This window comes from Biomphalaria glabrata, chromosome 2, assembly GCF_947242115.1.
Source record: "Biomphalaria glabrata chromosome 2, xgBioGlab47.1, whole genome shotgun sequence".
NCBI classification, from domain to species: domain Eukaryota; kingdom Metazoa; phylum Mollusca; class Gastropoda; family Planorbidae; genus Biomphalaria; species Biomphalaria glabrata.
The window spans coordinates 32,732,848-32,757,037 of record NC_074712.1 but is presented as its reverse complement, the minus strand read 5'-3'; the positions used below and the strand labels follow the sequence as shown (position 1 = coordinate 32,757,037).

General features: G+C 33.9%; 2 protein-coding genes across 11 annotated transcripts in view; one reads left to right on the top strand and one right to left on the bottom strand.

Annotated features, from left to right (window-relative positions):
- Positions 1 to 78: 78 nt before the first annotated feature.
- Positions 79 to 17,513, bottom strand: LOC106055342 (suppressor of fused homolog). Of its 3 annotated transcripts, XR_008776557.1 has the most exons (11): positions 17,106 to 17,513; positions 8,656 to 8,787; positions 7,138 to 7,274; positions 6,332 to 6,519; positions 6,038 to 6,123; positions 5,761 to 5,913; positions 5,371 to 5,496; positions 2,877 to 3,045; positions 2,182 to 2,250; positions 1,059 to 1,124; positions 79 to 448 (listed from the first exon to the last, which is right to left on the bottom strand). XR_008776557.1 is itself a non-coding variant. In XM_013211562.2 (10 exons), the coding sequence occupies exons 1-10, from the start codon at positions 17,300 to 17,302 to the stop codon at positions 344 to 346; spliced, it is 1,362 nt and encodes a 453-aa protein (XP_013067016.2). In that variant the 5' UTR covers positions 17,303 to 17,513; the 3' UTR covers positions 79 to 343. The 3 variants fall into 3 exon arrangements, 2 of the variants coding, with proteins under 2 accessions (XP_013067016.2, XP_013067032.2); XM_013211562.2 differs by lacking the exon at positions 1,059 to 1,124; XM_013211578.2 differs by lacking the exons at positions 79 to 448; positions 1,059 to 1,124; positions 2,182 to 2,250 and adding an exon at positions 3,838 to 3,902 and having other exon boundaries at positions 2,903 to 3,045.
- A 110-nt stretch (positions 17,514 to 17,623) lies between these two features.
- LOC106055319 (regulatory-associated protein of mTOR-like) overlaps positions 17,624 to 24,190 on the top strand; it is a 47,571-nt gene continuing 41,004 nt past the window's right edge. For 4 of the 8 annotated variants that reach the window (XM_056020126.1, XM_013211544.2, XM_013211525.2 and 1 more), the window contains exon 1: positions 23,549 to 23,691. The gene's annotated coding sequence lies outside the window, so the exon portion shown is untranslated. Of the gene's footprint in view, positions 17,704 to 23,548; positions 23,692 to 24,190 lie in introns of those variants that run through there. The other 4 variants (XM_056020124.1, XM_056020123.1, XM_056020125.1 and 1 more) reach the window with 4 other exon arrangements.

The window sequence follows — 24,190 nt, the reverse complement described above, 5'->3', positions numbered from 1 at the left end:
TTTTTTTTAATATACATTTTCTCTGGTCATGTTTACTTTTAAGTAAAAATTTCTTGCAAAGAAAAGAATAAAAAAGTATTCTATTTATATATATATTTATTGTCAACAAAATTTGTTTGAAAGACATTTGTTTTTCATAAATAAATTTTATATACATATAACTGAGTAAATAGATGTATTAAAGAAATATTTGCTCTTTTATCAAATGAGATTTCATTAGCAATTAAGGAAGAACATAATGTCTTTTAGAAAGAAAATATAGAAGATAATTGACACAAACTAGAGGAAAGAAATCGAGTCCATTCACAACCTGGATTTAATCATAACCTAAACAACTCTTATGCTAGCTATTTGTATTGTGTCGACATCTTAGAACTGATTGTATTCTAAATGTAATTTCAAACATGGCTGACTTGAGCATGAAGCGCATGGGAAGACTTTCTAATTGCTGCAACAAAAGGGGAAAAAAAATGTAAATTTAAATTGTTATGCAGTGAAAAATGGACCATGTCATTAGAAGAAAAATTTAAAGTACTGTAAAAAGAAAAACTGAAAACAATATTTACAAATTAAATAATGTTTTTAAAATTTTTAAGTGTCTTATGTGTATCATTTAATCAAACTAGGATTTAACACAAAAAAACAACAACTACTATTTAAAAAAAGCCTTAACAAAAAAGAGCTATCGATTTAAAAAAAAGACACTGCCAGTAGATTATATAATTTCAAATGCTTTAGCAATTAATAATTAAATTAGCAACAGTGAAATCCAGATATTTCAGTTCTGCTAAATTGAAATTTTCTTAATTACTTTTTTGTTTCTGTGTGCTGTAAGCACTCTTTATTCATGCATAACAAGCCAAAGGTAAATGCATCTGGCATTTTGAATGAAGCAGATTCCACTTTATTAAAGTTTGGATATTGTTTTATTGTATGAAACAATTATATAAACATATTAAAAAAAAAAAGCTTATATTAAATGTAATTCTATCAATTAGTTTGAATTATTCATATAATTAAATTTGTAATAGATTTAGACTAACAATAATATTTTTTACCTATTGTTTTTGTTTAGCACAATTTCATGGTTTTAGCTTTCTCACTGTGCTATGATCCCATCACGTCTGGACCAGTTGGGAAGGGAAGAGGGTGAGAAAGAAAGGGGTATTTGGGTGAAGGTTACCATGATAGATTTTAATATGTATTTTATAAAAAAAATAAAAAATAAGTATGACTACACTACTCACTGTGCCAGCAAAGTGCTTATGAAAATGGAAGGTTTCATAGCTATCTATTGTTAGTTTTTAAACTTTAAAGCAATGACCTGATTCTCTACACTAAGTATACAGGGGACTAATAATAATAAGGCTTGTTTACGAGTCTGAAGATTAGTGAGGAATGCAGTATTTCCTGTGGCTGCGCAGCCCCAGCTGTGATCTATATATTTTGCCACACCCATGGCATGCATAACCATTGTCCGCAGGTGGTCGATGTAGATTTTCTTTTGGTATCAAATGTGTATCCCGCGGGCTTTGTGAGTGACCTCTAGCTGTCTCGTTCTGATGCTGCATGCAACCAGGTACTCTCTTCTATGTCAACTAAGGCAAGTTAGTGCCCAAGCTGGTCTTTGAAGCATTTCCGTGGATTGCCTCTGTTATGTCGACCACCTTTTAGCTCACCAAACAAAGACTGCCTTTGGCATACATTCGTCTCCCATACGGGATACGTGCCCTGCCCAGCGTAGCTGTCGGACAATAAGAAGTCCCTCTATACTGTCCATACCGGCCTTCCCAAGGACATACAGGGGACTAATTCAACTTATACCGCCATAACAGTCAAGTACAATTTTTTTTCCCATGTTCAATACAAAACAAAAATAATTTTAAAAAATTGATTCTTGTTTTGTCTGGTTCCATTACAAGAAATAATTGTGCAATTTTCAATTGATATGAGAATGGGTGTGGGAGAAATAAAATGTTCAAACTTTTTTACCAGACAGAGTGAGTTGATAAAAACATTGCATCCAAAAAAAAATAGTTGGCCAAGAATTTTTCTTTTCAATCAAAAGATTAGAATTAAATAAGGGTTTTTGGAAAGCATGCAAAATCTTTGGTTTCATCTCTAACATAATTATCTATTAAAATACTAGTTAAAAATGTTGAGCTTATACTTTTCAATTACCTCTCTAAGTCTCTCCATTCCTGAGAATGCCATTTCCATTTTTTGAATAATTGCTTTACCGCAAAAGATCTGTTAAAAAAATGCATAATGATACAGTCAAGTTCCCAAAAATCTAACTTTGAACCAAGGGTACCAGATTATAAAAATGACAGGTTACAAGAAATGTGATTAAAATAAAAAGTACAGAAAACACACTACTGTACTTGTATGCATTGTTTTCTTGAGCATAAAGCATAGAATGAACTACCTGTACCTAAATAGTCTCAAATAAAGGAAAAGTGAGTACTTTAAAGGCATAGAACTTTTACCGGACTAAAATAAATGTACCAGTACACTAATTTCCCTGATAATACTAACCTATGAAAAAAAATTTATGAAGGCATAAAAAAGTCTTAAAGAAAATTTAACACAAAAATCTTTTTGTTGCTAAAAATATAAATATTCAAATAAAAAAAAAATATCCTTTACATCATCTGCCTTTGGATTGCATGGTCTGAAAGGGGCACTTTGCTTTACCCAATGATTCCATGTATCAACATATTTTTTCTAAATGTCACTTTCAATAGGCAGATTAAAGCTGTGATTGTATGTTAACCCATTCAACCACACTGGTAAAGTACTCTTACCATCATATTGCTTTACATATTGAAACTATAAATGTGTCAATTAAATCAACATAAAACTTTAAATATCACCTGCAAATGGTGTTTATTCATGTTGGCTTTCAATGGGCTATTGGCAGTGACATAAACATCTGGACTAGGTGGAACATTATATGGTATAAACTCAATGGTTAGACAGTCAAGGCCTTCACAGCAACCAGGGTTATTGAACACAAAGTTTCTACCATGCCTCAGTCGTCCCCTGAAAGGAATTAGAGAATACATTTTTAATCTTGAGAGATGTAACAAAAAAATAATAGGTAATTGATATAGCTTTATTAAGTTGTATTGATATAGCTCTATTAAGTTGTATTGATTACCATAGAAGTCATTGACTTAATGATAAATGATAGAAAAATAAAGTGCACACAGAACTGCCCTATTCTATGGTTAAAATTATGAATTTCATAAAAAACATGATATTGATCATAATGACGTTTAGTATGCAGGTAAATATTGAAAATGGTCTCAAATGTTCACCATCGGTCATACCTCATTCTCTAAGAACGGTACACCTAAATAATGCTTGTCAAAAAAATCAGATTTTAGCTTTAATCATTTTAATTTAGGTCTGTTAAAACATAGGTTTTTCACTTGTCACATATTTAGCTCGTCATTAGTCACACCCTGTCTCTCAATGTTACTATTTAGTCTATCTTTACATAAACCACATAAAACATGAACAATGCTAAAGAAGCTCAAGAATCAATACATTGAACTCTGGCTGCTTCATTATTCCCCCATTCAATTTAAACAAAACTCTGCAAGCTATGTATTATCTGCATTACAAAGGCAAAATGCAAAAGAGCGACCTGCATGGTGCAGGTGGAGAAAGAGGGATGAGGTTTATAAATAAAACACAGCTGTGATTTCTTAACCTGTTATACCCCCTAACCAAAGTTTGGAGAATTTACAGGATCACTGTCTTCTTCGATAGTTATTTTACACCTGCTTACAATGAAGCCTATTAATGTAATAAGGATCTTATACATACTATTCAGACTGTTCCCATCCATACAAAGGACATATGAACAGAACGGTAATCCAAAATCCAAATCACTGTTGATATAAAACAATTCTTTTTAAAGTTCAGTACCCTCACTGAGCTGGTTGAGTTGGCAATGGTTAAAAGCATAAGTGAAAAAAAAAAAAAATTACATTAACCATCATCCAGGTTATCTGGACAAAACTTTGTAAATTTGTATTATTTTTAAAATTTTTCTTAGCATGCAAAATCTTCATAGGTGGAAATTTAAAGGAAATTTGGATGGGTATTTAGAAAAACAGCTCTAACAATTTTCCTAAAAATTTGACAGTTTATGTAAATCTTTGGGAAAAATAATTACTACCTCATTGGCCACACAGTGAAAATTTTGTTTGAATTTATTAATCTTTCAAAATATAATTCTCTCAAAATTAAATTAGGCGATTTTGAACATGCTTTCAGTGGGTATTCCCGCACTCAACTCAAGTGTTTCTTTGTATTCAGTAGAGTTGAATAAATAGACATTCATGAACACTTTGCACATCGTCTTGTGTAGAAATCAGATAGACTAATAGAATAACTTGATTGTGCAAGCTCAGTGGTAAGACACCTTGCAATATTAAAGCATTACAAGAAATAATAGAATGAGACATTACAGGCTACTATCAGCTTCTTATCAAATACAGACATTACTTCAAAAAAGAAGATTACGTCCTATGTGTGATCCTAGGTCAATCTAGTCAAGCATGTTAACCAATGACTTTAATTCTGCCAAGATATTGGTTTTCCTGGCTGACCCAGGCAACCCATTCCATGCTCTAAATATATAGCATTTATACTAATTTGCCCTAGCATATGGAACCAGGAATGTGCCTTTATCTTAGTGTCTTTCTGAGTATTTTATTAGATTTTGTATTTGAAGATTATGGTTCAGTGTTTTATGTATAATTGCTGCTCTATTAAGCAGTCTTCATAAAGGAGAGATTGATAAAAAAAAACAAAAAAAAAACCCACTTTATGTTACTTGTTTGTGGTTAGTTTTCTATTACGGTATAGGTTGTTTTTTTTTTTTCTTTTGACTTTTCTTGCCTTTTCTCTTTCTCACTTCAGAACCTTTGAATTTCTTCAATTCTGTTGATGTTTCTGACCAAAAACAGAATCTGATACAAGACTTGTTTATGCACATTACAGACATATGGACACTTCTTGTGCCTGAATGTCTTTAATAATTCACTAAAGGCTTTTCCCATTCCTTTTACTTTCTCAAAATTGCAATTTAGACTGCTGCAGAATGCATTTCTGCAACTCAAAATGCAGTGGTTTTGACCCAGAGCACGAGTGCTTAAACTGGCCCTCTGGCTGGCCAAGGTGGGCATGGAAGTACTTTTGTTTTCATGGGAGGGGGTGGTGTCTAGAAACACTGAGTTAAATAAATGGCATAAATTTAAAAAATCGTCTTTTCAATATTTTTATGTTGAAAAAATAGACTTTTCTTTTAAAAGTATTTAGAGATTTTCTCAAATAAAAAATGCACAAATTTACCATAGCATTATTGGCAGAAGTTCTGCTGCATTGGCATCAAAATCCAGATGTACACACTTCATCTTGCGAAATTCATCTTGCTCATTTAAGCTCACATTCTCTGGACCCTCAACTGTATCTGTTTCACTAAGATTCACCAAGTAAATCAAATTAATTCTAAAGTCAATGCTCGTTTTTTTTTTATTTTAACATTATCAACAATTATTAACTTACAAAAAAAAAAGAAATATATTGCATTGCAAAAATTGAGTACATTTTATTTAGCATTGTATATTTAAAAAAAATGTTTTACAAATATTATTGTGAAATTTAGAGCTATCTATTTGTGAACATTGGGTAGCAGTTCAAGTCTTGAAATTTTATTCCAAGTATACAACTATCGGTACTTACTCAGTGATTTCCTTCCACAAAACATGACAAGTCACTTTATTTAAAAACGTACCCTCTGATTCGATTTTAGAGAATATTTCCAAGACAAGTCTTGGATTGAGATCAAAAACTGATATTTTACGTGAGATATCAGTGACTAGCATGTTGCCTGATCTGAAAGATGATATCTCATGTCATAAAGGTGTTCTATTATTTATTACATTAATGTCATCAATATATTTTATATGTTTACATCAAAAAGGCCTACTAGAAAACTATATTTCTTCACAAAGCTTACTGAGGATGTATTTCAAGCTGGTCTACAATACCAGATGTTTTCCATGACCTTGCGTAATGAAATTCTTCTTTGAGCACACCAACTATCTATGGAGAAAAAAAATTCTATGATTACACCAACTAAAGAGGCAACAAGAACCTTGAAACAAACAAATATTTAGCTTGCATTCATTTTACTTTTCATTTTAACTACTGTAATAGCAGTGATTATGAAACTACAAATATTAAAGGGAAAATGAGATTTATGATGTTGTATGTTTAAAATATGTAGACTATTTTGTTTTAATATGCCAACCTGTAAAAAGTTCACTGTCCCAGATGCAGTATCTAAGCTGAGCAGCTGAGGGTCATTAACAACTATCATATGATTTATATAGGAATTAGATGGACAAGGTGTAATAATTGGATTTCTGGACCTTTCCTTTCCAACTTTATTGAGTGCATCAAACCATGGTATATAATCAAATGTACAAAGTTCAATACCTGTGCATGAGCATAAAGAACTATTTTTATTTTTCATAAAAATACATCAAAAATAATACATTGAAAAATATTCTATTTTGACCTCAAAATTTTCTGAGGAAAACTGGTAGGTAAACAGTTGTTGCACAAATGGAATATCAAATAACATGTAATGATAAAAGGTTAAAAGTGAGCAACAAAATAGTAAATGACATGATAAAGGGTTAAAAATGAGCATCAGGATAGTAAATGGCAATCAAAAATTAAAGACTAAAAGTTAGCAACAGAATAGCAAATGGCATGTAATGGCAAAGTGTTAAATGTGAGCAACAGAACAGCAGGTAGCATGTAATGATAAAGGGTTGTAGTAAACACTATAAAAACCAGTGGTATGAAGTAAAAGAGCATAATAGAAAAAAAAAATATGATATGAGACATGGCAGTTGGGCTAAGTCTTCATAAAGTCAACATTTAACAGAGATTCGGAGCAGCATGCAAGTCCAAAGCATTGAAATAGCCCCATCATCCTACTGTCCCACTGAATGAAAGAAGCATATACGTTTGCCAATGAAGGTATATAATAGCCTTGATATAATTTTTTTTAAGCAGTTTAATATAGTTGACAAGAGATTTGTTTACCTGTTTTAAAAACATATCGACTTAAATCATTCAGCAATGTCACTGGCCAGGAAGGAGGCACGTTTTCATTAGAATCTTTTTTAAGACGAAAAGTAAGCTCAAAACCAAAGCCACTGGGCTGATCTCTACCTTTGAACCTAAATAAAAATGAAACTCTTAACATAAAACAATATTTTGTTATTTTTCCACACAAATTGACTTTAAAATGTTACTTTTATTTAACTCCTTCAAAATTTAAGACTTAAAATAAAAAAATGTGTTTCCTTTAGAATTTAGATGCCCCTGTAAGCCACTACCAATAAATACTTAATATGTAGACCTGACATTATTTAGTAAAGTAAAAAAAAAAAGTTAAGTTCCCCTATCCGAGCTTGTGGTCTATAGGGAAGATGATGTAAAGGTCATCTGTTTCTGTGGCCTACATTTTACGAGGGTGTCATGTGGCCAGCACAATGACCAACCACCTTTACTTTTCTCCAACTAATGTCAGGTACCCATTAGAATTGGGTGGAATTAGAGGTGCCGAAAGATCCAGAAATTAAAAAAAACAGTCTTCACCAGGATTTAAACCCGGGACCCCTGATTCGGAAACCAAGTGCTTTACCACACCTCCATTTACTTAAGTGGTTCTGGTAAAAATATTTGGTGAATGGAATAAGTAACAATGAAAAATAATACATTGGGCAGCGTAAGAAATCTAAGTGATTAGCTGGTGAATGTGCCACCATATAAGCCAATATTAAATTTTTTCAAAAGTGAAGTACCTCTTTCAGACCCAAAGATCTAAAAGGGCAAATGATGTAAAGGTCATCTGTTTCTATGGCCCAAAGTTCATGAGGTTGTCACATGGCCAGCATGACCAACCACTTAACGTTTCCTCAACTATTGTCGGGTTCCCATTAGACTAGAGTTTGGTGGACTTATGAGGGCCATAAAAATCCCAAAACGTAAACATCCTTGTCTTGAAGTGTACTTGAACCCGAGACTTCTTGTTACCACTAGACCACCACGTCCCCAATATTAAAGTATTCAAATTCTACTTACTCTTGACCATACATTTTGAACTTCAGGATTTTTAGAATTCCCAGGTAGACATAAAGGCAGTTTGTTGTTGTGCTGGCCACATGACACCCTTGTTAACCATCACCATAGAAACAGGTGATTTTAATCATCTTCCCCCATAGATCACAAGGTCTGAATGGGGAACCTATGGCAACATGTCTTTTTTTTTTTTATATTGTAAACAAATTTGTTGTAATAGTTCACATATATGGAAGATTAACAGTTATTTTGGTTTTGTTTCTTATAACTGAATAATCAGCTATAATTAGAGACTATGCAGAAGCTGACTGGACATATCCGCATACAGCATTTTTTCTACAGCTATCACACAAAGTCATGTAGCATTCATTTGTTTGCAAAACATGTAAAGCTGCTTCCTTGGATGGATATGATGTTATAGTTTTTGTTATTCAAGTATTCTAGTTAAAAAGAACTAAATCCTATCAATATACTTACACATGAACTCTACCATCCCCGTGAAGATCAGAAAGACCATAGGTCACATAGTGCCAGTGTGGTATTCTATAGAAAGGGGTTCCTAAATTTAGGAACACTTTGACATAGTCTAGTGGCAGCAACCCACCATTCCTGAATTAAGATATACAATGGTATACATATATTCTTTACAAAAACTGCTGTTTTTTTAAAATTTAAGTTACAAAATAAGTACTAGAGGCTCGCATGCTTCTGTTACATAGCCTTGTATACTAGAAGTAGCTAATTGGTTGGCTTAAGGCCTTAAAAAGAATCATAAAGAGCTTAAGATTTTCAACTCTGAATTGAATGACAAATGTTATCCAGTTATTATCAATATATAGGCCAGAGCTTCCTTAGGGAAATTTAGGACATTATGTGCTGACCTCAGAACAGTTGGTCATAGAAACAGGTAAGATTTACGTGCAGCCAGACAAATATTGCTGGCATAGTACAATGCATTCTATCAAATAACTTTATAGAAGCAACAAACAAAATGAATAAGAATGATAAAGGTGTTACAGAAAATTTGCATCAGTAGACACTACCTACCGAAACCTACTTTTGCTAAGAGAGTGGTTTAAGTTTTGTTTATGTTCAAATTTAATTTTATTTTAATTGCTTTTGTATAGCGCATCTTTCATGCTTTGCTATGTTCCACACCAGCATTTTTCAAACCATGGGAGGGGCACAGTCACACACGACAGTGTGAAAGTTTTAAAAATGAATAAAAAATGTATTCTATTTGCAATTTTATTATAAAACCACTTTTGAATATTAAGTAAAACCATTTTTATCAAATAATAATAACTTAATTAAGAGACATCATTTCATCTTCTCAGATCTTTTAGAAATGCATACTATATATACACCTTTTTTGAAAGGGCTATAGGCCTATGCAAAAAAACACACCCAAAACTTTTTTTAAGAAGACATTTCAATCTAAGTCTTTGCAAAAGCGATTCTACTGGACTTTCTCATGGATTTCAGACTTGTCAAATTAACCATAACTGTTGTACATCTGTCTATTGACAACTTTTCTTAGACAAAAACAGTCCTGTTACAAGATGACTCCCTTAACATAAACATGATATTAGGACAATCACAACCATTTCAAAAGTAGTTGCATAATCTTGAATGTTCCTCCCATTTTAGTGTTAGCTTGTGCTGTCTTCTTTATCTGACTTAATTTGACATGCAATGTTTTTTTTACTATGATGAATACTGTGCTCTAGACACCAGGAGAATTCATTTATGTAGCTCAGAACGCAAAACCTATGACACCTAGAACCTGCTGGTGGGAGCTCTGAACCTGCAAACAAGCTAAGGGAAGCACAAACACATTTTTTTCATCTAGGGTGCAAAATCATAGATAAAAATGTGAAAAAAACAACAATTTTACAAACACACGTCTCTCATGATGATGAGTCAGATAACTTAGACTTTTAAATCACCTTTTTGTATCAAGAAGAATACCTTACAACAATCGAACAAGTTAAGCTCAGTGGCCAACATTTTTATGTTTGAATTTGTATATCTCCAAAGGGTAGACCTAGGAAAAAAACATATCAATTGACTCGTCATCCATTTTTCTATAAAATTTGATGTTTTATTGCATCACTACTCATAGTTAAAATTAGATTTTATGTTAAGGTGGGTCAGGTCGATGCTTTCCCTCAAGAATCGAACACCTTAAACTCTTGAGAAACACATAAGTATGGTGTTTAAAAAGTGTTATCTTAAAATTTTGTTATTTATATTATCTTTTTACTCCATGTCAAAACAGTTAGGTATTAGTCCATGCTTTTTATCACCCATCTCTGCTTAGAAACTGATGATACACATAACTATAAGGCGCTAAGCCCAGTACCACATTACCGTACTGGTACTTATATTTAGTTGACCTGAATGTCTTGAAAAGGCCCTTTATAAGCCCAGATATTATTTTTTGGGGTCCAAATTTCATGATGACCTAACTTTTGTAAAAAAAAAAACGCAACCTAAAAATCTATGTCCATATTACATGATCTTCGGAGCTCGCAAAGACCTTCCTTCAAGGAACAGTACCAGGAAAAAGAAGAAGAGGCAGACAGAGAAAGCGATGGGAAGACAACATAAAAGAATGGACGGGCCTGCCATTGAAAGAGGTTCAAAATTGGGTAAAAAGACAGAGAAATGGATAAGGATGGTCGACGAATCTTGCATGGTGCCTCAATGGTCCAAAAGACTAAGGAATAGGTAAAGGTAAAATATTATTTTTTGGGGGGAGAGCCTAACAAGCTTTGGTAGCTTGTGAATTCTGTTGCCTATAGATAATCCCGCCCTCCCCAAGTCATTAGAGGACAACAGTTTTACTTGTTTGACCTAAAAACAAAACATGCACGGCTTATCTTGCATGTTCATTGTCTGTGACAAAAAAAGGCCCAAAAGTCAGTGCTAAATATTTTTTGGGAGGTGGTGGGTTGGGGGGGCACTAATAATAGCTTGTGAATTGAGTTACCTATAGACCTAGATAAATCAGTCCTCCCCAAGCCACCTGATTGACCAAAAAAATCTTGGAGCATGGTTAGTATCTGTCACAAAAAAAAATGCATCTATATATAATACATATCTAGAATGTTAAATATTTGTGACCTAATTAACAGCTTGACCGTTGGTACTAGGTCAATCAATAATAGGCACCTCCCCCTTTCCCCTAAACATTATTCTCACTACAACTAGAACAATGTTTTAGGGTTGTGTTGATGGCCCGGTTTACACCTACGTGTTGCGCTATCACTGAACTGTTTCTGTTGTGTGTTGGTCTAATGGCTGCACTTAGATTGAGTCTTGAAATTCGTTACTTTGCAGTAAAAATGTGTGAATGTTGGAAAGAGGAATTGTGTAAGGAGAGAGAAGGAGAAAGAGGGTGTAGACAAAATAAGAGAGGGAAATATTGTGGGAATAACTGTGATTGTGTGTTATTGTTATTATTTTATCCATTCATGATGACATTGTTATCTGTTTCAAAGAAACGTCTTTGCAGCCCATTGAGCTTTGTGGCAAAAAGTAAAAAAATAAAAAATTATAGACCCAGCGCCATATTTCTAGATCTAGAAGCACAATATTCTTAACTGACTCTGTATTTGAAGCTTACACCACATTTTAATGGTCGATCAAATATTGATGATCTCTTCATATAGTGTCTTGACTGCCCCCCCCCCCTTTTTTCCTGCCAAAAATATTTTAATTTTAAAATACCATATCTATACATTCTTATACATTCTATATCACCTCATTTTATTAATATTAATATTTCTTCACATCAAGTACATGTGTTAGGTTTTTGTTTTTAACACACAATTCAGAGCTTAATAGAATGGCGCATCTGGAAGTAAATTAAAAAAAAAAAGTAAATTGGAAACGGTTTTCTTCTAGACCCGGTAGTACTATGAGGCCATAATGCCTACACATATGACACATCATGTATGTGTCATAAAATCATGATTTTAAAAGGGGTACAATTTGTGCATACTGTTACGTCTCTCCTACTATCCAGGCTCTCTTCAAACTGCACCACATGACACAACGAACTTAAAGAACCTCACAACTCAGGGCTCCGAAGAATCAGTCAGTTTAATTTCAATTACATCGCAATTGGCAACAACATTAACAGTCTTTACAAAAACCTGCTCCGCCTGACTTCACACACCGTGCTGGTTCTCGCCTCGAACTGGTCACACTGCGAGGTAACGTGAAGTGAACTCTTGAGTCTTAACACACCGGCTCATTTATAGGGTCTCTACTGACCTTCTAGAAATGCATGGAACGTCGCTTGACCACTCGCTTGATTACATTCGGCGTGACTTACGTGCGTGATATTTACAGCACTGGTCTTTGCCAAACTGGCATGTACTGTCACTGGTCATGGTTGACCGCTCGTCCTGCGCTGAACTGTGGTGATCTGGGTAGGCTAAAAGCACACAGCACTATCCCCATCTGTGTCACCATCAGGTTTATAACACTGTCCCCTCCTTAGATCTGTCCGTCCCGGACAGCATCAATCTCATGACCTGGGATGTGAAGATTCATCGCTGCATGTGGGGGTCGATTGGTGGGGGTGACAGGGGGCTTGCCTCTTGAGCTAGACGAAGCCATCCACGTCGCATTCAGCAAATGTCGCTTTCGTCTTCTCCAGCTGACCTTCACCTGGTTACACTGACGTCATAGTCACATCACCTTGCACTTTGGATTCATCAAACTTCGCCTTCTGTCATTCTGTACTGAGGGCAGCCCTTTTACACATGGTGAGGGATAGGATGCCAGGGCCGGAGTCACTAAGATCATAGGCCTAACAGGTTGTTTCAAATGGCTTTCTTGAAAGAGGACTTTTGGGATGGGTTTCAGGTTCACTGAAGGGGAAATTATGGGACAGGTCATCATTTTCAGACTTGTATGGAGGACATGCTTGTGGGACTGGTTGGTAGCTCTCCACATGCAAAGGTCCTTCTCCTTCGGCATCAGGCTGCGCATCAGGCTTCAATCGACTGGTCTCAGCAGCGGACCAATTGTCTGTTGGGTTGAGACCTTTTCAATTACTTTCTACTTGCAAGGGGGTCTCTGCTGCGTCATCAGGTTTCGGTGGGTATTCCTGATCATCACCAGGGCTTATCCCACTGGTCGTGACCTCTTGAAATACATCTGCAGGTTCCAAACCTCACTGGTGGCTTTCATCAAGCAAATGTTCTTTAAGAGCTTCATCAGGTTTGTACTCGTTGAGGAAATCGCAGCAACCACCACATTTCTTCTCATGGGAGCTACTTTCGTACAGCTTGCTATTAGTCACAGGAAGCACCATCTTCACCAGCATGGCCATTGTAGCTGCGTATTTCGTAGCACGGGGTTTCTACCCCCTCGTTCAAAGTTTTCAGCTCAGGGCTCGTCACTTCTTTCACTGAGGTGTACATCTGTTTTACTCTGGCACAGGTTTCTTTCTGTAAGTCACACTTCAACACGTTTTGAAAGTCAGCCAACATCTGTTCCTTAAAGGTGGTGAGCAGTTCCACTACATCGGGTTCTAACTCAAACAGGCAGGTGTCCGGATCTTCACCTTCTTCAGTCAGTTCTTCTCTAAGGCGTGCTTGCAAGGTTTCCTTCTTTCCGATTGCCTTCAGCCCTTGATCACAGAGTTCTTGCCTCAGTTCTTTCACTTCCAGTTCGTACAGCAGTTTCAGACGAGCCATAGTAGATCCGATCCCACTTCTTGACAACAGTTGTTACGTCTCTTCTTCTTTCCAGGCGCTCTTCAAACTTTCACTTCCAGTTCGTACAGCAGTTTCAGACGAGCCATAGTAGATCCGATCCCACTTCTTGACAACAGTTGTTACGTCTCTTCTTCTTTCCAGGCGCTCTTCAAACTTTCACTTCCAGTTCGTACAGCAGTTTCAGACGAGCCATAGTAGATCCGATCCCACTTCTTGACAACAGTTGTTACGTCTCTCCTTCTTTCCAGGCGCTCTTCAAACTGCACCACGACACAACGAACTTAAAGAACCTCACAACTCGGGCTCCAAAGTATCAGTCAGTTTAATTTCAAATACATCGCAATTGGCAACAACATTAACACCATCTTTACAAAAACCTAGTCTTGCTCCGCCTGATTTCACACACCGTGCTGGTTCTCGCCTCGAACTGGTAACACACCGGCTCTTTTATAGGGTCTCTACTGACATTCTAGAAACGCATGGAACGTCGCTTGACCACTCGCTTGATTACATTCGCAGTGACTGACGCGCGTGATATTTACAGCACAGGTCTTTGCCGAACTGGCGTGTATTGTCACTGGTCATGGTTGACCGCTCATCCTGCGCTGGACTGTGGCGATTTGGGTAGGCTAAAAACACACAGCACTACCCCCATCTGTGTCACCACCAGGTTTATAACAATACGATGTAAATCTATTTACTTTTCTTTACAAAGCTGATATAGGGAGTGTTCGAATGTTGCAGGCTATTTAACATCAATTTTCATGTTTGGATAGCATGGGACAGAGTAAACAATTTTTTTAATGTATTTCCTTGCCTAAGTAAAAGCAAAATATATATGGGTTTTGTTGAGCTGATGCATCATGGGCAAACAAAAATGCTGTTAACTTCATTCTTCCCAAGAGGTAGTAAACAAAAGTGACATAATATCAATGCACTTTGAATACAAGAAAAAAAATTGTCTTCAGGTATAAATGAAACTAAATGTGTCTAAACTATAAAGAAATGGATGATGAACAATAGAAATGGACTAATTTCACCATAATCATCAAAATAAAGGCGATTTTTTAAAGTACAGTGGGGTGTTCAAGAAGTATCTTAACATGAAGGTGTTCGAGTGGCATCATTTACTCTAGACCTAGAACAAATCTAGAAATTGATATATATATAAGATAAGGTAAGATAATTTTATTGACCCAATCAATTGGAAATTCAGTTTGACTACAATTGACAACCTCATCGTAACTACTGTACAATAACAATATAGAGGAAAAAATTCGAACAACATTCACACACGAAACACATACACATTCTCAACCAGCACTGTATGAATTAGACTTCTATGTACTTCTCGATGACGACAGATGATCTTGTAACACTCTGACTGAAAGTGGGATAAAGGAGTTTTTAAATCTTTCTGTTTTAGTCCTAATGGAAAGTAGACGACCACTTCATTCAGATCTTATGTAACAGTGGTAATGGGTGCAGGTTATCTTTAAGAATCGTGAGTGTTTTGGAAATGCATCTTTCATGAAAAAGCTCTATAATATTCTATAGATATTATTATCTACTAGTAACTATAATTATCATATATGCAGGACAGAGTTATCAAAAAATCTATAGGAGTATAGGAAAAAATCTAGTTACTAGTTATTACTAGTATGTATATATATATAGGCCTATGTATATATATATAGGCCTATGTATATATATATATAGGCCTATATATATATATATATATATATATATAAAATAATATAGATCTATATAGACTTTTAGATCTATGTAATAGTTATAAGTATATTAATATACTATATAGAGTCTAGATCTAGAGTAGTTTATGCTATTCGGACACCTATATGCCCAAATTTGAAAGTTTGACTTTGACAGCGCATTATTTTACAATGGTTCGACATAGAACAGAAAATGAAGTATCAAAATCTTCTTTAGTTAAAGGTGAATAAGGATGACTACTTATATTTGTACCTCTAACCTATATTTGTTATTATATTTAAGGTCAAAGAGGAAGTGTGTTTTCATTTAATTCGGACAAATTTGACCCACATTATCAATTCGGACAAATTTGACCCACATTATCTGATTTCGGACACCATAATTTTTTTTCGGACAGTCTCTATATTTAGGCATCAATAAACTCAGATTTTAATTCTATATTAACATTAACTAAATTTTAAGATCCCCAGGCATATCCCCTCACATGAAATCATTAAGATGTTTTCAAACTATGCATAAATACGAACACAAAAAATAAAAATATGAACACACTTATTCTACCAAAATTAGGTCACTGGAATAGTGACTTCTGCACCGACTTTAGACTATTTTATGTTTGCATGATTAGATGTGTGTTGAATGTTTGTGTTTTTTGTTTATTAATTTAATAAATTTCTAATACAGATGATCTTTTGAAGTATAGTACAGGTTAGGATAGCCATTCTTGCCTAACAGAATCCTTTATATTCTCTCTATATAAATCTAGATCTATCTAGTAGGTCTAGATCTAAGCATTTAACTTCATTCAATGTACCAAGCTCACTCCCAACATTTGCCCATTTATTTTCTATTAAAAAAAAAAAAACAACAAACAAAAAAATATAATATAAGATCATTAACAATGATGTCCAAAACTGGTTGTCCGAAATAAATTTTGGTAAGAAAATCGTAATTTAATTTGGACACCCTATTAATTTTTCTTTTGTATGGAATCAACTTGGCTTATGAATCAAATAAATTAGCTCCAAAAACAGAATAAATATTGCCCAGTTCATTAGTATAGACTTAGCCAAATAAAAAAAATAGTCTTAACCCTAGCCCTAGGAAGAGGTAAAATACAGTAAACTTAGGAAGAAACAACAATCTGACTAACAAATTTGAAATTCGTTTTTCTTACATAAAAAGACAGCTAAATGGAAGGCCATTGGCAATTGGGTCAGAATGATTGGAAAATGGACAAGCACATTATACAGCGTGCTAGTTTTATAATACATATTAAAATAATTATTTAATGACCACAAAAACAGAGAATGTCCGAATTAAATAAACTATACTAGATCTATATATCTATATAAATAATAATATAGAATAGTAATATTAATATAGTTATTATATTTATGGATGATTATTTATATATCTAGACTGTTAGTCTTGTAGACTCTTTAAAAAGCAAACCATATTTTTTTCTCCGGGCTTGAGACTGAAAAGGGGTTCAGTGGTTCGGGGTAAACTCGTTTGAGTGTTCGATCAATGGCCTGGACACCAAAATCTTTAGAAACAATCTTGAACTTTTTTGGTGACGTAAAATTACTACCATGTCCATGATTATTTTTTGTATTATCGTTGACATGTGTATGGCCTGCATGAGCCATCACTATTTTCAATTTGAAATGATGAGCCAAGACCAGATCTAGATCTAGACCAGATTCTACTCAGTCTAGTCACTCCTCCTCTAGTGTCTAGGTCTAGACCTAGGTCTAAGTCTATATCTAGATCTAGATCTAAGTGTGTTATTGAATTGGCTGAATTGTATTCAAGGGAACACAATAAACACACATGCTACTTGATAGGCCTCAATTATCTCCATTTATTCTCAGAGTATAGTCCCTTGGAAAATTTCTTAAAATAAAGCATGTTGTATTTAATGAAAATAAATAAATAAATTTGATCTACAGTCTACAGCTAGATCTATCTAGATCTATATAGATCTAGTTCAGCTAGTCTAGATTCTAAAATAGATCTAGCCAATCTATAATCTAGATCTATATTATATGTATAGAGAGTAGATCTAATCTATTACTATATTATATGTATAGAGTCAGAGTAATCTAGATCCAATAGCCAATATTATATATTTACGTGAGTGTGAGAATCAAGCTAGCTCATCTTAGTCGTCTTAGACGACTTAGGACTCTTCTATAACTATTTATTATATGATTATAGATCTAGATAGATCTCAATTCTAGACTATAGTCTAGAGTTAGATCTAGATCTAATTGATTATAACTTTTAATACTTTTAGATCTAGAAAAGACTAGATTACTATTTATATAGATCTAGATCTAGTCAAAATCAATTCTAATTCTAGATATCTAGATCTATAATGAATATGATAGTGATAGCTATGTAGTATGTAGATCTAGATCTAGTAGCTAGATTTGTAGAGATGTAGATCTATGCCTTTTTTCTATGCTGACTATGCATTACACTGATTACAGTACATGATTGACATGATGTACTCATCATAATCATGGCTTACATGGCAATTCATTCAATCATTTCCCATTGGCCATTGGCAACTAATGATACTAATCATCAATGGATCAATGTGATGATAATGATTGATACTTTAAATTTAAATAAGTTTAAATAGTTTAAAAATAATATAAATATAATATTTTTATTAATAGATCTAGATCTAGTTACTAGTTACATAGATCATAGTATTCAGAGTATTCATAGAGTCACTGAGTCAGACATAGATTTAGATCTAGATGTAGATCTACAATTATTTTTACAATACACATACAATATCATATCAATATGGATTAGATCTAGTAAGAGTAACTCTAATCAGTCATTATCAGTCTAATCTAGAAACTAGAATAGTCTACTCTAGATTTAGATCCTACTCTACTAAAGTCTATGACAAAGAATCTAGTCTAGATTAGAATTAGATCTACTTGATCTAGCTACTAGATCTATTCTATACTATCATGGGCGTAGCCAGGATTTTTTATCGGGGGTGGGGGGGGGGGGGGGAAGACGTTTATTGTGCCCTAGAATAGGTTCTTCCTGGAATTAGTGGAAAACTTGCAGACTCCCCGTCCTTGCTAGCAACGGGGTCTGGGGGAGCTCGCAGCACTCCCCCAGCGCGTTTCGCCCCACCGCCGAGCACTATTTTGAAAGCCAACAAAATGCATATTCTGAGGTATCTACAGTGCAAGATGTTGCTATTAAAAAGTTTTATTTAAAAAACCTAATGTGCTATTCTTACTGACTTAGACCCTCTCGCACCGTTCGGTGCATTTTCCAGCAAGCTGTTTCTGTAACTCTTATTATGCGTAATTCATTTTGTCGGAGAACATGTCCCGCAAAACCTCATGCGACGCTCTGTCACAACCGTACTAAAGGTTCGACTCCCAGTCCGGCATATGATTTCTTTGCTTTAGACCCAATCTCTATAACTGACTCCTAAAATCTGTCTTAGCCATCTTTGTTGAGCCACATTTATTTTTTTTTAATTTCGGCAGATGACTATTCACACTTTATTAATGGAGCCCAGCCACTGGTAGAAATTTGTAACCTCTCTTAATTACTCTTTTGGAATTACATGCCTGTATTTCGCTTTAGATTTTATATCGAAAAGGAAAGTTTTATCGTCAAAATCATCTGTTGAGGGGTTTTAAACTAAAAAATCTCTGGAGTTTTTTTGTTTTTTTTTAATTCGGAACCCCATTTAGCTACGGTCATAGAATTTGGTGACTGTAGTTTGCTTTAAAATAATATTGAAGAGAGAGGTTTTCAACTCAAAACGCTCTGTAGGGGAATTTTAAACTCAAAACGATCTGGAAGGGGTTTTCAATTTTAAAAAAAGCCATCTGGAGGAGGGGGATTTAAACTCAAAACCCCTCATTAGCTTAGCTATGCTCAAAGAATTTTAGTGTGTAATTTGCTTAGCTTCAAACCCCAATTGGAGGGGTGGGGGTTAATCTCAAAACCCCTTTGAGAATTTTGAGTGTGTAATTTGCTTTTTATTATATTGAGAGGGGGTTTATCGTAATTTTTGGAGGTGGTTTTAAAGTCAAAATCTTACTTAGCTGTTTTTTTGGAATTTGGGGATTGTCGTTTGCATTTTTTTAGTTTTGTTTATAGAAGAGGGGGATTTAAAGACCAACTGAAGAGGTTTTTTTCGAAATTGAGATAGCGATTGATTCAGACAGTAGATAGCATCAAAGTTAGTTCCTAAAATTTTGAGATTTTAGAAAAGCGTATTTATATTAGAAAAAGTAATTTGAAAGTGGAAAAAATAACGAGATTTGAAAATCAGCTTCAATGGCCGAAACCGGAAGTGACGTTTTGTAATGGACTGAGAAAATGTAAATAAAAATAGACATGGCTGGATACGTTATTGATAGCGATTCAGATGATATACTTATCTAAATCTAGCTGTCAAAAAATTTTAAATGATACTTATCATGGAATGCACCAAAATGCCCTGAAGATAGTCTTCTACTTTTTCTAAATATATTATAGAGCAGACTATTTAATTAATATAATTATTATAGATAGATTAATAGAGAGGACTAGACTACTTAGACTTGACTTAGACTACTTAGTCTACTAGGCTAGGGGGTAGACAGTCACTTATGACTAGATCTAGATAGTAGTAGATTCTAGATCTACTATAAATTATAATAATAAACTATACTAGTATACTAAAAGTATAAGTCTATTATAATTTTTATTATAACAAAACTAAATGGATAGATCTATCTATTTCTAGATTCTAGATCTAATTCTAGCTAGGCCTTCTAACACTTTTACTAGTCACTCACTAGATCTAGTTTATATAATAATAATACTTGACTTTGACTTGTAGTAATATTAAAACTAATAGAGTTTAATACTTATACTAGAGACACTAGAGTAATAGTTTATAAACTAGTAGATTTAAGTAGATCTAGAGTAATCTAGACTACCCTCTCTGTGATCTATGTTAAGTCTAAGCCCAATCGCCAACATTTTTTAATGCTTGAATTTGTATATCTCTGTAATAGTACTAGATCTAATTGTAAGAGTAGTAAGACCTAATGAGTAGTGTCCTAGCATAAAGATTATTCATAGATATTTTTAAATAAATATTATATTATATTAGTCAAGGACTAAACCTAAAGCCTAAGCTAAATCTATAGAATATATTTATAAAAAAGATCTAATTCTAATATAGCCCTCTACTAGCCCTTACTATACTTATTAATAAGGCTAGACCTTAGACCTAAAAAATAATAAGTCATCATTTATATTGGTAATATTAAATATGTGACATGTCTTAAACTTAAACAGGGTCGGTCCTAACGATTGCGGGGCCTTATGTGAAACTGATTGCGCAGGGCCTAGTCTGGATGGGAATAAGGAAAATAAGTGGAAATTAAGCTTTTGTATTTAAAAAAAATTTGACTTTGAATTTTATTCAATCTTTACTAAGTACAAGATTACGATCAAATTAACTTTACTTTACGAACTTTGCAACCTAAGTAATTTATTATTATTAAGAACAATAAGAGTTAGATGTTTATGTTAGATCAGATAATCAGTATAACATATAAGATATATTATATATATATATATAACCACTAGTTCTATATATATGTATACATAATTAAGTATAAATGTTAATAAATAAATTTTTAAAAATCTATTTTACAGAAAACATATGACATGTGGCATACAGACAAGTTTACTAGATGGATCTTTCATCATTTTGGAAATACAAGAAGAGTTAATATTCCCTGTTTCTATTTTGAAACAAATCACAGAAACATTCTACAATTTTATTTTATATAATAAATACCAATAAATGTAAATACAAAATCACATTTTAATAGAGTTCTTCATTATACACACAACATTATTTTAGTATGTTCCTTTTCACTTGCTAGGTTTAGACAAAGCTTCGAATCAGGATTTAATATTATTATGTCATAGCCCAAAACTCCAGCAGGATGTTAGTTAATGGCAGTGGTCAATGTTTGAACCTGAGACCACAGAGAAGACAGTTCGGAGCGCAAACCACACAACTTTCTGCGTTTCGAAACGTATTGAAATATTGATCATTTCTATGTTATTGCAGTTTTGAATGTCCATTGCAATGATGACTTGATCTGTACAGGGGTTACATTTAAAAAAAATAAGAGTTTGATCTCATTCTTCGAATGATGCTACTTATTAGAAATTGCAAGGTGGAATAGATATTACTCATTAGAGGCCAAAAGAAAATCCACTGCCGAGGGAAGACGTAGACGTCGTAAAGAACATTTAAATTGACCACCCGCTAGGGCTGCGTAGCCATGGAAAATACTGCATTCCTCATTAATCTTTCGACTCGACTGCCCGCCTTATTTATTTAACACTTTAAATTATGAATAGCTCTGCATTTTTTAATAACAATAAAATATATATATTCAGTGATTAACTGGCAATAATTGGGTTACTAAAATTTAATAAAATGAGTTGCATAACTACATCAACAGTAGCCTATATGCATTACTGAATATTATATTGATGCCACAATTTATTTTCCACTTCCCAGAGAAAAGAAAACAAAAACAACTCCTTTTCCAGTAGGATAATCTCTTCTATTTATAGTCTAAACACAATTTAAAACTTTGTTACAGTTACAGATTAACTTGCTAACTTAACTATCTAATGATTCTATTTGTGAGATAAATGAAAATTCAATTTTTACATATAGATTTATAGAACTATTTAAGTAAGAGTGTAACAAAATCCATATTTCGTATATTAATAATAATATAGAATTGGTAGATCTAGGTCTAATTTTTGCCTGTTTTTAGAAATTTAGATCTAGTAGATCTAAATCAGACTACCTTTAAGTCTAGGTTAAGGTTAAAGCTATTTGCTAGTGTTGTACGAGGTTGTGACTCTAAAGATTCAAACTAAATATAATCGTGTACTACAATAACTACATTGAATGAGCTCAACATTGTAATTAATGTTGTTTTTTCCCCATATCTGGCCTATTTAGGGACGACTATAGGTTAATAATCACTATTAAGTGTATAGATAGAGTATATAATTTTAAACTTTGTTTTTCTAGATCTAGGCCCAGCACCTCGATCGGATCAGTCTACATAGATCTATATAGATAGGTCTAATCTCTAAATATCCAATAGGCCTACTACTATTCCTAGATCTAGACTTCATCTAATTAAATTTAGGTCTACTTCATACATCATTAATGATCTGAGAAAAGAAGATCTAGCTCTTGATCAAAAACAGTAGATGTAGAACTAGAATACGTCTGAAGCAGTAACATAAGCCATAAATTGCGTAACTTGACTAAAACGAATTGAGGCGCGCGGTACTGCGTGGGCTGAAACGCTGTTCGCTTGACTAGACCAAGAATAAGCCGACAAACAGTAGATCTAACATGCAAAGCCATAAATTGCGTCATTTGACCTAATTTCCCCAACTCTAACATCCACTTTTTATAAATTGGTGTGTTTTAGTCGCCTTTGTTTTCAGAAACTGGCATTCCGGTAAAAAGGAATAGGGAAGTACGCTAAGCCATAAACTGAAAAATTTGACCTAATTTCCCTTAAACTACGTCATCGACCTTGGTTGTCTGGGAAATACTGATCTCGAATGGCTTCGAGATTGTGAAATTTAATAGTCCCTAAAACGCACATTAAATTGCTTATATCTAAATAATTACAAAGAATATATGTCTAATATTTCGTATGTATGTTTTTTTAAGCATTATGAAACTAAAAAAAAGTATTACACCGGTTTCCGCGTCTGACCCCAAAACCTCTTCAGTTGGTCTTTAACTGCAAAACCCCTGGTAGGGGGTTTTAAACTCATTTCATTTCGGGGGTTGGGGGGGGGGTGCTACGCCCATGTATACTATAGAGTATAGTTTTCTATTATAGACCTTTATTGACCAGATAGATATCTTCTACAGTACACTACAGTCAGTACTAGTCTACAGTTCTAGTAACTTACTAACTAGAAGAGTGTAAGTCTGTCTAATGTTGTCTAGACTTTAATTTTAAAATTTAATACTAGATTGACTAGGACTAGATCTAGTTAAATCTAGTTCTGGAAAATTATCTAGTCATACTTGATTTACCTGATAAACTTGATTATTCACAGACATTGACATAGTCTAGGACTCTAGATAGATTCTATATCTATATTATAATATATTGTCCATATCTATAATAGTAAAAGTACTAAAAGAAATAGAATTATTTATAATGTTGGAATTATGTAGATTCTATTTGACTCTAGATAGCATAGCAGTGTGGCAGTTGCGTAGATAGGGTGGGGGTGGGGGGGGGGGGAGGGATTCAAGGGGGAGAATTTGAAAATCCCCCTGGGCCCCAAAATGAGTGTTTGAAATTGTTTTTTATATTAAATATTACACAAAATGCAGGGGCCCCCAAAGAGGTCAAGGCCCCCAAATGATTGCTAATTCCTAGCTACACCACTTCTAGGTAGATATTGTGTAATCT

Excerpts from the sequence above, each read along its gene's own strand:
- LOC106055342 (XM_013211562.2), bottom strand. The coding sequence starts at position 17,302 with ATGGCTCATGCAGGCCATACACATGTCAACGATAATACAAAAAATAAT. Across the intron at positions 8,788-17,105 it reads AGCCCGGAGAAAAAAATATG|GAATGGTGGGTTGCTGCCAC; the intron begins GTTTGCTTTTTA and ends ATCTTAATTCAG. Across the intron at positions 6,124-6,331 it reads GGACAGTGAACTTTTTACAG|ATAGTTGGTGTGCTCAAAGA; the intron begins GTTGGCATATTA and ends TTTTCTCCATAG.